This window comes from Drosophila kikkawai, chromosome 2L (assembly GCF_030179895.1).
Source record: "Drosophila kikkawai strain 14028-0561.14 chromosome 2L, DkikHiC1v2, whole genome shotgun sequence".
NCBI lineage: Eukaryota > Metazoa > Arthropoda > Insecta > Diptera > Drosophilidae > Drosophila > Drosophila kikkawai.
This window is the reverse complement of record NC_091728.1, coordinates 16,724,661-16,737,211: the sequence shown is the minus strand read 5'-3', so window position 1 is coordinate 16,737,211 and position 12,551 is coordinate 16,724,661. Positions and strand designations below refer to the sequence as shown.

The 12,551-nt window shown below is 44.0% G+C and overlaps 1 protein-coding gene across 1 annotated transcript; it reads left to right on the top strand.

Moving 5' to 3' along the window:
* The first annotated feature begins 6,569 nt into the window (after window positions 1–6,569).
* On the top strand, window positions 6,570–10,754 carry LOC108076860 (uncharacterized). Its single transcript, XM_017169890.3, has 4 exons — window positions 6,570–6,730; window positions 6,792–9,266; window positions 9,332–9,780; window positions 9,836–10,754. The coding sequence occupies exons 1-4, from the start codon at window positions 6,692–6,694 to the stop codon at window positions 10,674–10,676; spliced, it is 3,804 nt and encodes a 1,267-aa protein (XP_017025379.2). The 5' UTR covers window positions 6,570–6,691; the 3' UTR covers window positions 10,677–10,754.
* Window positions 10,755–12,551: the final 1,797 nt, after the last annotated feature.

Genomic DNA, 12,551 nt, shown 5'->3' with positions numbered 1-12,551 from the left:
ACAGTTTCGATGATAAGCAAAGCAGTACGAAAAACAAGAAAAACGAAGCTCGGACTGAAACCGAATCCGAAACTAAGAATGAATGAGACCGAGGGTAAAATATGCTCGAGAGGGCGTCAAAGTTGACGCTTATCTGCGCCTCATTTGCCAAAGGCAGCGACAAAGGCCTCATCAATTTCAAAGGCCTCCACGACCGTGGCAGCCAAAAAGATTGGACAACTGACAGCTGTCTGTGGGAGGAGGAGCTCTGGGATGTAGAAGGCTATGTAGAAATATATAATCCATGGTGGCCAAGTGATTTCCCTTACAAAAAATGTCTATATATCCACTTTAACAAGCAATTTTCCATAAACACATTTCATATAGTTTGTATTTTAAATTACCATTATTTCTAATATGTTTATTTACTATATTTTTTAAATTTTCCTATCAGAAATGACACAAATATGCTTAATACTTCTCGACTTCCCTATAAATAACCAAATTAAGAGCCAGGCAGTGGACACTGTCGCGCCAAAGTTCACTCAACTTTCAACTCGTAATTTGTCATTGTGCCAGGCGCCGTGAGTGGCCAACGGAAAGCGACTCCCGACAGCTGCCACCGCCTTCCACTTTTCACTTTTCCCCGTAGCTCCCCTTCTTTTTCCCTCTCTTTGCAATTTTCCGCAGAACGAGGGCAAAAAGTGTCCACCAACGGACAACGTCATCGCTGGCCAAATAATAAATATGATTGCGAAAATCATTTGGGGCAGCTTCCTCGACCCTCAAACAAAAAATCTTGGTTCGCCATCTGTTTGAGCCGATGCCACTGCAACGCTGCGTATACGCAATAAAATTTATGTTAATGCAAAATGCTACGGACTGTCGCATTTTTGTGGAGAAAACGGCTAACGAGAATGTCAGATCGGCAGCACGAGTCCCGTGTGGGTGGTGATTAATTTGCGTATTGTTCTTTGAGATATATTTCTCCTTTATGTTCTTCGTTTTCTTTTTTACTTTTGCCTTATATATTGTATTTTTATTATTTCCCCGTCGCGACGATTTTCCCCAGATGGTCGGTTGGCTGGCCGACCGGCAGTTGGCATGTGCATTCAACGCATTGTGCAAGTGTGCATTGTGCGCCACGGGATGTGCAGCTTAAGTGCGGTGGTTGTCCCGGGGCTTTAGCGGGGAAAGGGCATCGGGTTATTAAGGTCGGGTAGTTAAATCAATTTGGGAGATTCGGGAGAAGTATTTTTGAGTTTTTCGAGCATCCTATTTAATTATGCTAATAATAAAATTTAAATTTTATATACAAATATTACTTGTATTAGGTACTATTTATTATTAAGTTCCTTTTTTTGTTGGAGTCTAAGTGGTAATTAGAAAAGCAGGTTTATTATAAGTAATATCAAGTTTTAGTTAAGATAAGATAAATAATATAAGTTTATAGAAGGTACAATCAATGATCGAATTGGAAATCATAACGGAATGGTTTTCCTTTTTTCTTCCTTAAACCTTTAGCCTAATGAATTCCATTTCAATTTATTTATATTATGAGTTAATGAATTATTTTTCTTTAAAGTCATCCACTTACAAGAGAAAATATTATTCGACTTGGCAACCAAACAGAATTTTCACAGCCTTTCAACATTTTAACTCATTTCCTGCCAGCCTCGAATGCAACTTAAATCAATTTACGTTTCGCTTTGACTCTGTGCAGGATGCGGATTTTATTTTTTTATTTTTATTTTTCACCCAGCTCCACTTTTCAGGACGCCATATAATTTGCAATGCAAACAGGACTCACAGAACTTTTCCATACGTGCGGGGAAATGCGTACATCGAAGCAAAAATGCTTATATATATTGGCAGAATTTCAACTTTGACAGACGATGACGTAGAGTTTCTTTTGTGTCGTTAATAATAATAATAACAGCAACAGCAGCGGCAGCGTGGGGGAAGCTGTATAATGAAATTTATTTCCTTCGAAGGAATCAGGCATTTAATACGCTCAGACAGCCCCCCCAAGAGAAAAACCAAAAAAGAATCTTTACTTCAAAAGCTTCAATGGCTAAATGAAAATTCCTGGGATGTCTAAGTGAATTGGCCTTGGAATGGGATTAGAGGCGGCTTTTTTCCACCACCCAATCATCATTATCGGCGAGCGTAAAGTGTAATTTATAGATACTAAGAACTCTGGCCAACAGGTTGCCAACTGGTTTTCCATATGCTTTGTTACAACAAGACCCAAAGCGGAAGCGAATTCAACAAATTTCATTTACCAACAGTCCTTGACAGACACGCAGACAGGTGCAACTGGACAGGTGAGTACCAATTAGCACATTACATCGAAAGAAAATCTATGCAAAGGAGGGGGAGTAGTGTCGCTGCGACTTGAGTTTCGTTACTTAGATGAAGAGGCGCTTCGCATAAATCGCATAGATATGTTAATTAGTCTCCGAACGTAAACACATTTTACGCTGTTCGTTCGCTTTGAATTTGTTTAGAATTAATTTCAGCTTCATTTCATTTGCATAAATTGTGTGAATGTTTAATGGACTTGTTTGCCGTACGCCGAACGAAAGCAATCAAAATAGAATCGAAATAAATAAAAGCGACAGCGGAAAGTAAAAGTTAATTATCGCATAAGACTAGAATCATCAATTGGGGTCTGCCTCTCGTCTAGAATTGGGTCATTGGAGTCCGGGAATCAATGAATGAATGGCAATTGAAATGGCTTTCACAATTCATGATAAGATTTCAAAATGGTTTTTGTGGTAATACGAGAAGCTACAAATAATTGTGAAACTCTTCTTGTCCACGGCTGACTCTTGACTTTTCTGGCTTTCCATGTTGATTACGCATACGCCTAGAGTCGTCTTAAATTGAGGAAAATGTCTCAAAATACCCAAGACAGATAAGCCGCTGCTGGCAAGAAGATGGAAGAGGTCGTAAAAAGGGCGAAATTGAAAGAAACGGGCCTCGAAACGAAATATGAACTGCTGGCACCGACAGACAGCCTGACAGAGCACCAATCTTAAACCAAAAACCCAAGATAAGTGGAAGCTGAAATTAAAGCTGCCCAAGAATCGGATTCGGAATCGGTATAGGCTGCTGAGACAGCAGCATCAGAAACGGAAGCTTTGTCGTTCAGCCAACTGATTAAATTTATTTATTATGTCACTCTCCCCCTGCCGTTGTCTCCGATTTAAGTGAATGGATGATGGGCCCCGGTCCCCTCCTGAAAAGAGTGCTGGCTTTATGGTCTGTTCTAGCTCTTAAGTCCCATAATGACAGAGCAATCGTTGGCTTAAGTCTCTCCCCTCCTCGCGATGCCTTATCGATGGAGGGCAAATTGAATTTGGACTGCTTACTTATCGGCTGAGCCAGTTTCGCACTCAGTCTTTTGTTTGACGATTGTCGCTTATCGTCTCCATCGAACACCGTCGAATCTCTGCAAATGATACAAGATATCGTGGCGGTCCCTTGTGCCAAATATTTCACAGATAGCCCAGAAGTGGAACCAAAAAAAAGGGAGGAGGAGCAGCAGCAGCAGCAGTCGAAACAGCACCCAACCCGAAACACAAGTACGTGCCTCGAGTAATGTTTGTATTTTATTTTATTTATTTTTTTTTTTTAGGAGGAGACCACTTTCGCCGGTGTAAAAACTGTGATTTTCACGGGGAACCGCTCTGGGTCGGGTTACGTGGCTTACTCTTTGGGCTCTGTGTGTGTCACAGGGCGATAAAAATTAGCTCGCCGAGCTGCGGTGGCGTTCTTTTGGGTCTAATCCACGTCTCATGTTTACACGTGCCGGCACTTGCCGACTGTCCATTTCTCGATGGGTTTCTCTACGATGGGTTAGGTTCTCTTATCAACGAAACCTGAGCGGCTGCTTCATAATTTCGGTTCAATTGGTTCGACTCGGGGCTTTTGGAATGGTTCCACGCTCCCCGGACATGACTCAATGCGGACATTAATCATGCATCTCAAATATTCCAGCAACTAAGCGAACAAAGGGTGTTAGAATACTTTTTGTTTCAGCATCGCTGAGCAGAGATTTAAGAGAGGGAGCAGAAAAAAAGCGAAACCACACAATAACAATAAAGAAACCAAACGAAAATTACTTTTCTACTAATTGCAACTCTGGAACAACTGCTGAGGTCATCAGGTGGAGACGGGCGGAGAGATCATCATTTGGCCAACAGTTCAAAAACAATGCACAGGAAATTCGCATTTACTCAGTGCCAGAGAAAAAGCCAACAATATAAACCAACAAAATCGCTATGCAGCATCAACATTTCCCTTTTTGCCATTTTCGGGCGAAGGAATTTTCACAAAGGTCTGCATTGAGTAATGATGCCAGGGGGTTCGGGCCACAGGGGTGATGCCAAGCCAGAGCAATTGCTTATTTTTCAGATTGAAATACTTCTCTGCAACGACGAACCCCAGGCTTCTCCCAGGGTTTAAGCAAGTGAAATATAGCTAGGAAGGAAATGGCCATTTTATCAGCAACATTTCCTTCGATTTTCTTGCGCTGGATCCTTGTGGGAAATGCTAACAATTTTAAGTTAACCAACTAATTCGATTATTTTAATTAGGTAAGAGGAGCTGACACATAACAATTAAGACTTGGCAATCAAAATTGAGCTCATATTTGCACAACGATTGGGTAAATTTCAGTTTCCTTAAACTGAAATGTTTTGTCTTGTTAGATTTGTTTAAGTAACAAGAGCTGCCTTATTGTGTTAAGAAAATATATCTGTATAATTATTTAAATAAATAATAACCAATCTAAGAGAAAACCAGCAAGAGTAAATCATTAAAGCCCCTCTTCAACTTGGGTTAATTATTTGAATCAATACCAATCGGTCGGCATGAGTAGAAACCCCTTATTACTGCCGCTACTTCCTCCAAATTACCCCAAAATCAATGGGATCATATGCCTGAGCTGAGTCGCCAATTGACGTGGCTGCTAACCCCATTGCATAATACCTGACAAATGCAATTAGAGGCAAAGCCACCCAACGCAATGCTGATGCTGCTGCTGCTGCTGATGATGATGACGGCCTCAAGTGAAAAACACTCACGCAAACACGCGACGCACTTTGGGTGGCTCCATTGCGATGGGCTTGGGTTCGGGTTCGGGTATGGCTACAGGGTACTTTAATAAAGTGCAGTCCAAATTGTGGGCCATCAGGCAGCCTTGTATTTGTAGTTGTTGTTGCTGGTGGTGATGGTGGTGCAGTGCTGGCAATGATGCGGTGGTGCTGGTGGCAGTTGCAGCCACCGTGGCGTCAATTATCGCCGCTGTACGCAAAGTGGGGCAGGTAAATAATAATAAAAAAATAAAAAAACGCGCCCAAAATGCAGTCGTCAGGCTCGAGAAAAAAAGCACTTCATTGTCAAATGAGCTTAAACACACGCCCCCTCGGCCCGGATTTACCCGCCGTATAGAGACGGCCCCCTTCGCAACGCTGACCCCTCGTCACCGTCTCCTTATCCATATCCACATTCATCTCCATCTCCGTATCCATCGCCATTCTCATTTTCATTTGTGCAGCACTCTTTGCTGCGTTTTCGTTTTCATTTTTATTGTTTTTGCAGAGCTCTGTTTGGATACCCTAACAGGAAGGGCTTAAGTTTTGGCTTAAAGTTGATAAAAGATGAAAAAAAGGGTATACAAATTAATTATTATGCTCATTCTCTCTGCAAAAATATATCTTAAACTATAAAATAGAGAACTCACGAATTCGACTTGATAATAAAACAACTTCTTCTTGGGTGTTTTTGTCTTTTTTGCTGCAGTTTTGTTCGCCGTTTTCACGCCTCACTTGCCGCCTTGTTTGCCTCGTTCGCTGATTTGCTGATTGATGGCGACGTCTGCAATTGAGACGGGGGACTGGGCAACTGGAAGGGAGACTGGAGCGGAGACTGCTGGGGGGATGTGAAACCCGGCAGAGACCTGGGATCCGTCTCCGACGACGACTCCGCGCAGGTGTCGCCGCCTAATTAAATGAAGGCAACGCTCACGCATGCGTAACCTGCAAACACTCCCATTGGCAGGCCCCCTGCCCTTCGCCGGTGCATTGTTAAGAAAATGGGTCAATATGCAATTATTGCACACTTTTTTTGCGCCCAGCTTCGTTTGCGTCACTTGCGGGCAGAGTGTAGGGTATCGAGGGGCGAGGTGAGTTCGCAATAATCATAATATGGCTACTTCACTTGGCACAGCAAAAGCAATCCAGTCGTGGCCTCCGCACTGTTGATTTTGTTAATATTTGCCCGTCGGCCCGGCCTTCTGCCCCAGCTGTTCCCCTGACTCGACTGACTCGTCTGACTCTCCCATTTCGCGGAACTGGAGAAGGAATCGATGGATGCATCCATGCATTTGCGGAAAAGCACCAAGTTCTATGGGGTAATGAGGCGAGCAGAGAGAGTTTGCTGTGCTCCAATTTCTTCCACTGGGAAACTTGAAATTGATTTTGGGATTTAAGCGCAGAAACTATAGTTAGAAATACATTTAAAGTTATTTTTCTTAATTAAATTTGTATTGTCTTATTTCCCTACTTCTCTTCCCCTTTCAGTTTTATGTCTAAAGTCAATCAATAAAATATGTTCATACAATAAGGAATGTACTATACACACAAAATCGACCGTACTTTCGGCCTTTCTCCATCCAAATTGGACCTTCTTTAAACCTGTCAATATGAGGGCCCTTCTAGGTGCAAGAGTACTCGTTAGGAATGTAAGTTCAAAGGAATCCATAGCCTATCAAAAAAATAATAAACAAATGAGAAAACCCACAGTGCCGGGTACCCACCTACTGGGTTAGATGGTACAGCAGTGAGATGAAATTTCTGTCTCCGAAAGAGATCTGCGAGAGGGCCAGGAAGGCCATCGAAGCTAAGGCCAGAAAGTCGACGAATTTAGCTCGCCCACGGCCAAGCGATGCCAAGGAATCAGAAACTGCTGCTCTGGAAATTTTATGTCGAGCATTGGCAAACTCTTCAGGGTCCTCTTCCTGCACTGCCAAACCCATGAAACCATCAACAGGAGGCTCAAATACTCAAAAAGCGAAATGTCAATCGAATCAATTGAGCAATGATCCACCGAATATTCCTCTGATTCCCCCTGAAAACATAAAGCAGGAACCTAACCATCACCTAGAAAGAGCCAAGTCAGAAAAGCTAGAAATATTTAACTGCAAGACCTGCCACGAAGATAGCGCAGGCGAAGACCTAGAAACAACCGGCTTGAGTTTAGTTAACTGCAAAAATCACAAATCAGTCTTAAAAGAAGAGCAGTCGACAAGTGCTGATCCCTCAAGGCAAACGGCCTGTGTAGCTCCAAAAGCAAATCCTCAAAAATGTGAAGAATCGGGTAATTTTCCTCTGGCTAAGACAGATGTTTGTTTAAGTCAAGGGAAACCTCAAATTAAAGATAATACTGAAAAGCCGCAAGATATACTCCCGCTTAAAGAAGCTCAAGCAGAGAGCTCTCAATCTGCATCCCCTTTTCCATTGGGGAGAAATCCCTGTAGAGACGGCAACCGAAGAGATGACGAGATACCTAAGGGTACAGCCCTGAATCGAAGCTTCTGCCCTGAAGAACACATAAAAGCCGTACCTTGTCCTAAAATTAAAATAAAGGCTAGCTGCAATAAAGAAAAAACAAAGGCTAGTACACAGAATATGCTCATGAAACATCCTGTTAAGGCAACTACCAAAAAAAGTGTTAACCCCAAGAGTGTGTCTCAAGGAAATCTGAAAAGTGACGAATCCAAGGCCAAATTTCAAGTAAAGGCTTCACAAGAAGTTGCTGTTAAGCCAAAGGAAAATAAAGTTAAACCAGTTAGTCCTCCAGATGATCCACCTCCGCTGCCAGGTTCAGAATTTTCGTTTCCCTTACAGTCGGCTTTTCCATTAGGAAGGAATCCCTGCAGGGATGGACCCCGAGGAGACAGCGAAAAGCAGCTCAAAGTAGAGGGCAAAGAATGCGAAGCAAAGGGCAAAGAAAAAGTCCAAAAACCTGAGAAGAAAACTGAGAAAAAACCCGAAAATGAGCCAAGCAAAGGAAAAGCCAACGAATCCTTGCCAACGAGTTCTTGCCAAGGAAGGCCACAAATTGACGCACCCAAGGCCATCGCAAAACCAAAGCATCAGAAAGTTAAACAAGATGATCCATCCAAACCAGCACCTCAAACGCAGGGTACTAATGAATGGAAGAAACCACCGCTGCCAAGTTCCGAATTTTCGTTTCCCTTACTCTCGGCTTTTCCATTGGGAAGGAATCCTTGCAGGGATGGACCCCGAGGAGGCAACGAAAATCAGCTCACAGTGGAGGGCAGAGAATCCGAAGCAACGTGCAATGAAACGGTCCAAAAACTTGAGAAAAAACCCGAAAAAGAACCATGCCAAGAAAACACTATCAAAGATCCCTGCCCTTCTTGGAGGGCAACGTCTCAAATTCCTACCAATAAAATAAAAGCCTATACGGATCATCAAGAGAGTTGTACTGGCTTCAAACCTTCTGAACCTGTACCAACGAAACCCCTTAAAGAAGCTTCCGAAAAAGTAATTTCTGAAGCTCAAAAATCTACGGCCTCAATTGCAAGCAAGGATGTATCAAAGAATCTTGCAGCCTCCGAAAAAGTTATTTCTGAAGCTCAAAAGTCTTCGGCATCAATTGCAAGCAAGAAATTATCACAGCATCCGAAAAAGAAATTCTCTTTTAAAGAAGACACCTTTAAGGAACCTGAAAAATCGCCCGATCTTAAGGAATTTCCAGTGCCTCAACTGAAAGACACCATCACGGCTTATCTGGAGAGTATTGAGCCCCTTCTCACAGCCAAAGAGTTCAAAAAGGAACTGAAGCTGACCGAAGATTTCGAGAGGGAAGAGGGCCAGGAGCTGCAGCAATTGCTGGAAGCGGCAGCCGGTAGTTGCAGCAACTGGTTGACTCCCCGGTGGACCCAAGCCGCCTACTTAGGCTATCAAGCGCCCGTAACTGCCTTCACTAGTCCAGCATTGTCCCTCCCAGTGCAAAACTTCAGTAATCCCAAGGACGGCTACATCTTTACGGCCCGAGCGATTCGCGCCATTTGCGAGTTCAAGGAGCTTGTGGATCAAAACAAAATCCCCGTGTTCAAAATGGGTGATAACGATCTGGACAATAGCCAGTATTGCAAGATCTTTGGCACGGTTCGTAAGCCAGGGAGATTTTGCGATACCATCGAGCAGTACAGTGATTCCAATTACGTGGTGATCGCCTACCGAAACAATGTTAGTTCTAGAAAGGATCTCTTCAAGCTCCAGCTAACTAATCCAACTGAATTTTCGCATTCTAGTATTTTCAGTTACCCATCCGTTCGTCTTCTGGAGGTCTGTTGAGTGTTACAAGTTTAGTGGATGAACTGGAGGCCATCGTCAACTGTCCTTTGACGAAGGGCGAACCTTATGGCCTGCTGACCCACGACAATCGTGGCAACTGGGCCGAGGCCTATAAGGCGCTGTATTGTCAGCCTGGTAATGCGGATACCCTAGATGCTATCGAGCAATCTCTGTTCTTGGTCTGTCTGGATGAATGTGTGCCCGTGCCCAAGGGACAGGAATGCATTGTCCAGGCCCAACAACTTCTACATGGCGGAGGACTGCAAGCGAACAGTGCCAATCGTTGGATGGACAAGACTATCCAGCTAATAGTGAATCCCAACGGACTGGCAGGGTTCTGCTATGAGCATTCACCAGCCGACTGCCAACCGCTGGCCATGCTGATGGACTTTGTGGTTGATAAAATGTATGTAAATATAATTTTAATGATTTTTCTTTTAGAATTTACTATTTTATTCCAGAAGCAAACATGAGCCCGAGTCCGAGGCCGACTCCAACGACAGTTCATGCTTGGCCAGGCATCTGAGATTCCATCCAAAAAACGAATACCTCAACCTGTGGCTCCATGTCGCTATGCGCAATATCGCAAAAATCGCCGGCCAGCTGCAGATACACGTCTTTGAGTACAAGTGCCATGGAAAGGACTTCATCAGGGCGCAGGGCCTCAATTCTGATAGCTACATCCAGATGGCTTTGCAACTGGCTTACTACAATATGCACCAGACTTTACCCGCCCAGTACGAGTCGGCACATTTGAGGATGTTCATCGATGGACGAACCGAGACCATACGCTCCACCTCTAACGAATCAAAAGACTTTGTCCTTGCCATGAATTCCCGGAATGCCCCGGAAAAACGAAAGTTAGTAGCACTTCAATGCGCGGTGGATTTCCATGAACAGCTGGCAAAACGTGCGCTCAGAGGCAAGGGCATCGATCGCCATCTTTTTGGCCTACAACAGATGGCCGTAGAGAATGATCTGCCAGTGCCGGAGTTTTTCAAATCCAAGGGATTCGTGCGATCCATCACCTACCAGCTGTTCAGCTCTCAAGTGGCCACCTCGCACAAGTCCTTCATGGTCTGCGGTCCTTTGACTTGCGATGGTTATGGTTGCTGCTATAATCCCCAGGAGAATAATATAACCCTTGCCATCACCGCCTGGCAATCATCGCTTACCGTAAACCCCGAGCAATATGGAAAGGCCATTAAGAAATCTCTGGACAGCATGAGGAAGCTGATCCTGAAAACGGAAGGGAAAAGCGTAGGCGAGCATCCTTGCCATTGCGAGAAGATTTGGACCTAGAAGGAACCCTTACTCGGGGATACATTTTTTGTTATTCCGTTTTATTCTAAAGAAAAAACTCAGTCTTTATATTTTTCAGTTGCCGTAATCAAGTCGCTTTAGCTGGGCTTTCTCGGGTTCAGGGTCGCCGAAATACAAATTCGGATTACTCATGCCCCAATCATGCTCACCTTTGACAAGAAATTAGCCAGAGACTCGTTAAACTCTCTTCGCAGACCGTTGGCGATCAAGAATGTGAGCCTGACTCAATGAAAGAGAGCTCAGAACAGAGATCGCCCACGAAAAGCACTCACTCCGCTCACTTGCTAATTAATAACTCAGCCAAGTCAGGGATATATATATATATATATAATGAGGATTTGGGGGAATATTGTGTAGGTATTAGTTAATCCATACAACCTTCAAAACGAGCAAGAAATGGGTAGGAACAATTTCATCAGAGAAGTGAGTCAGTAGGTGAATAATTGGCATCTATGTATTAACCAGTAGGGGAAGACATTTCCATTGAACCCCTTCCATTCGCTGCACCACTGACCCACTTGCCTCATGAATGCGGCGCCTTCTTCTCTGCGGGGCCAAAGAGTCAACCCCCTTATACCCCCTATTCCTCCATTATCATCTCATATTTGCCCCGCCAGTGGTTATGCAACTTTTGCAGATGCAATTCGCGTTCTTCTGCCAGTTTGCTCTCGGACTCTAGATTCTCTGTGCTCGGTTCTCGGTTCTCTGTTCTCTACTCTTCCTTCTCTGATCTTTTTTCTCTGTTCCCTGCTCATTGCAATTTTATTGCTAAATTAAGTAATTGGTACAAGAAGCTGCCTTTGCCAGACCCCTCCAACCCGGCTACCCTTCTATTTGCCTTTGTGCGAGCGTCGCAAGTGTATCTGTATCTGTATCTATTAGACCTCGTATCTGCATCTGTGCATTGGATGAGGAGTGTGCTCTGTGTTCTGCACTGCCTTTCGCTTCTTTGGTATTTCACTTCTGCTTTCCATTGCGAATGTGTTCTGCAGATGAGCGCACAACGGAGGAGGGAACCACATACATAGTATGTACAGACCATATCTGTATATCTGCATTTGGCATTCTGCTCTCTCGTTCCAGGGAATTGCGACTTATTTTCGGCCGAATCTCTGGCATATCGCATTGCTGTCATTAGCCAAATTGCAGGCATTCTAATTGGCACACTCCGCCGCGCTCCGATCCGATTGGAGCCACTTTAGTTGAGTTCACCTCGGACGAGTTCACTGCCGGAGGAAAGGCTGCGTGTGAATCACACGCCACTGATTCCGAAGGAGATCTCTGTCCGGGGGCGTGGCCTGCCTCTCACGTGCTGCTCGTCATCCCCGATGGCCACAATCTGATCTCATTTTAATCGCAGCTAATGAATGTCAACGCTAATTGCCACTTGAGTGCCGCCACTCAGTGGGGTGGGGTCGCCGGGGCCGGGTCCGGGGGGTGGACCCAAAAGTGATCTCAAACAAACAAAACACAGAGCTAACAAGCAGCAAACAAAAAACACAGAAAAAAACAGAGCCAAACAAAAGGCGAACAAAGCGCTGCCAAAGCCTAATTACGGGTTGTTATAACTTATAACTAAATGGAGCACAAACCACTTCGAAGGGCGGAGGTGTGCGTCACTTAAACGACTTGATATTTACACAAAATTTATACAAATTAATTAACCAATTAAGTGAGCGCAGAGCGGACAAGTTTGGTCATTAATCATACAGAAACCGATGACGATCCATGGCGCTAATGATGTGTGGTAAAAACTCAATTCAGAGATACTTTAATGGGTTTATTCAATAGAGTGATAGATGGATTACGACGATATTTGGGGAATTGTTGAAGACAAAAGAAATATTTAACCCT

Coding starts and splice junctions, on each gene's coding strand:
- LOC108076860 (XM_017169890.3), top strand. CDS start 6,692: ATGAGGGCCCTTCTAGGTGCAAGAGTACTCGTTAGGAAT. Junction 9,267..9,331: donor TGATCGCCTACCGAAACAAT/GTTAGTTCTAGA, acceptor TTCGCATTCTAG/TATTTTCAGTTACCCATCCG. Junction 9,781..9,835: donor GACTTTGTGGTTGATAAAAT/GTATGTAAATAT, acceptor ATTTTATTCCAG/AAGCAAACATGAGCCCGAGT.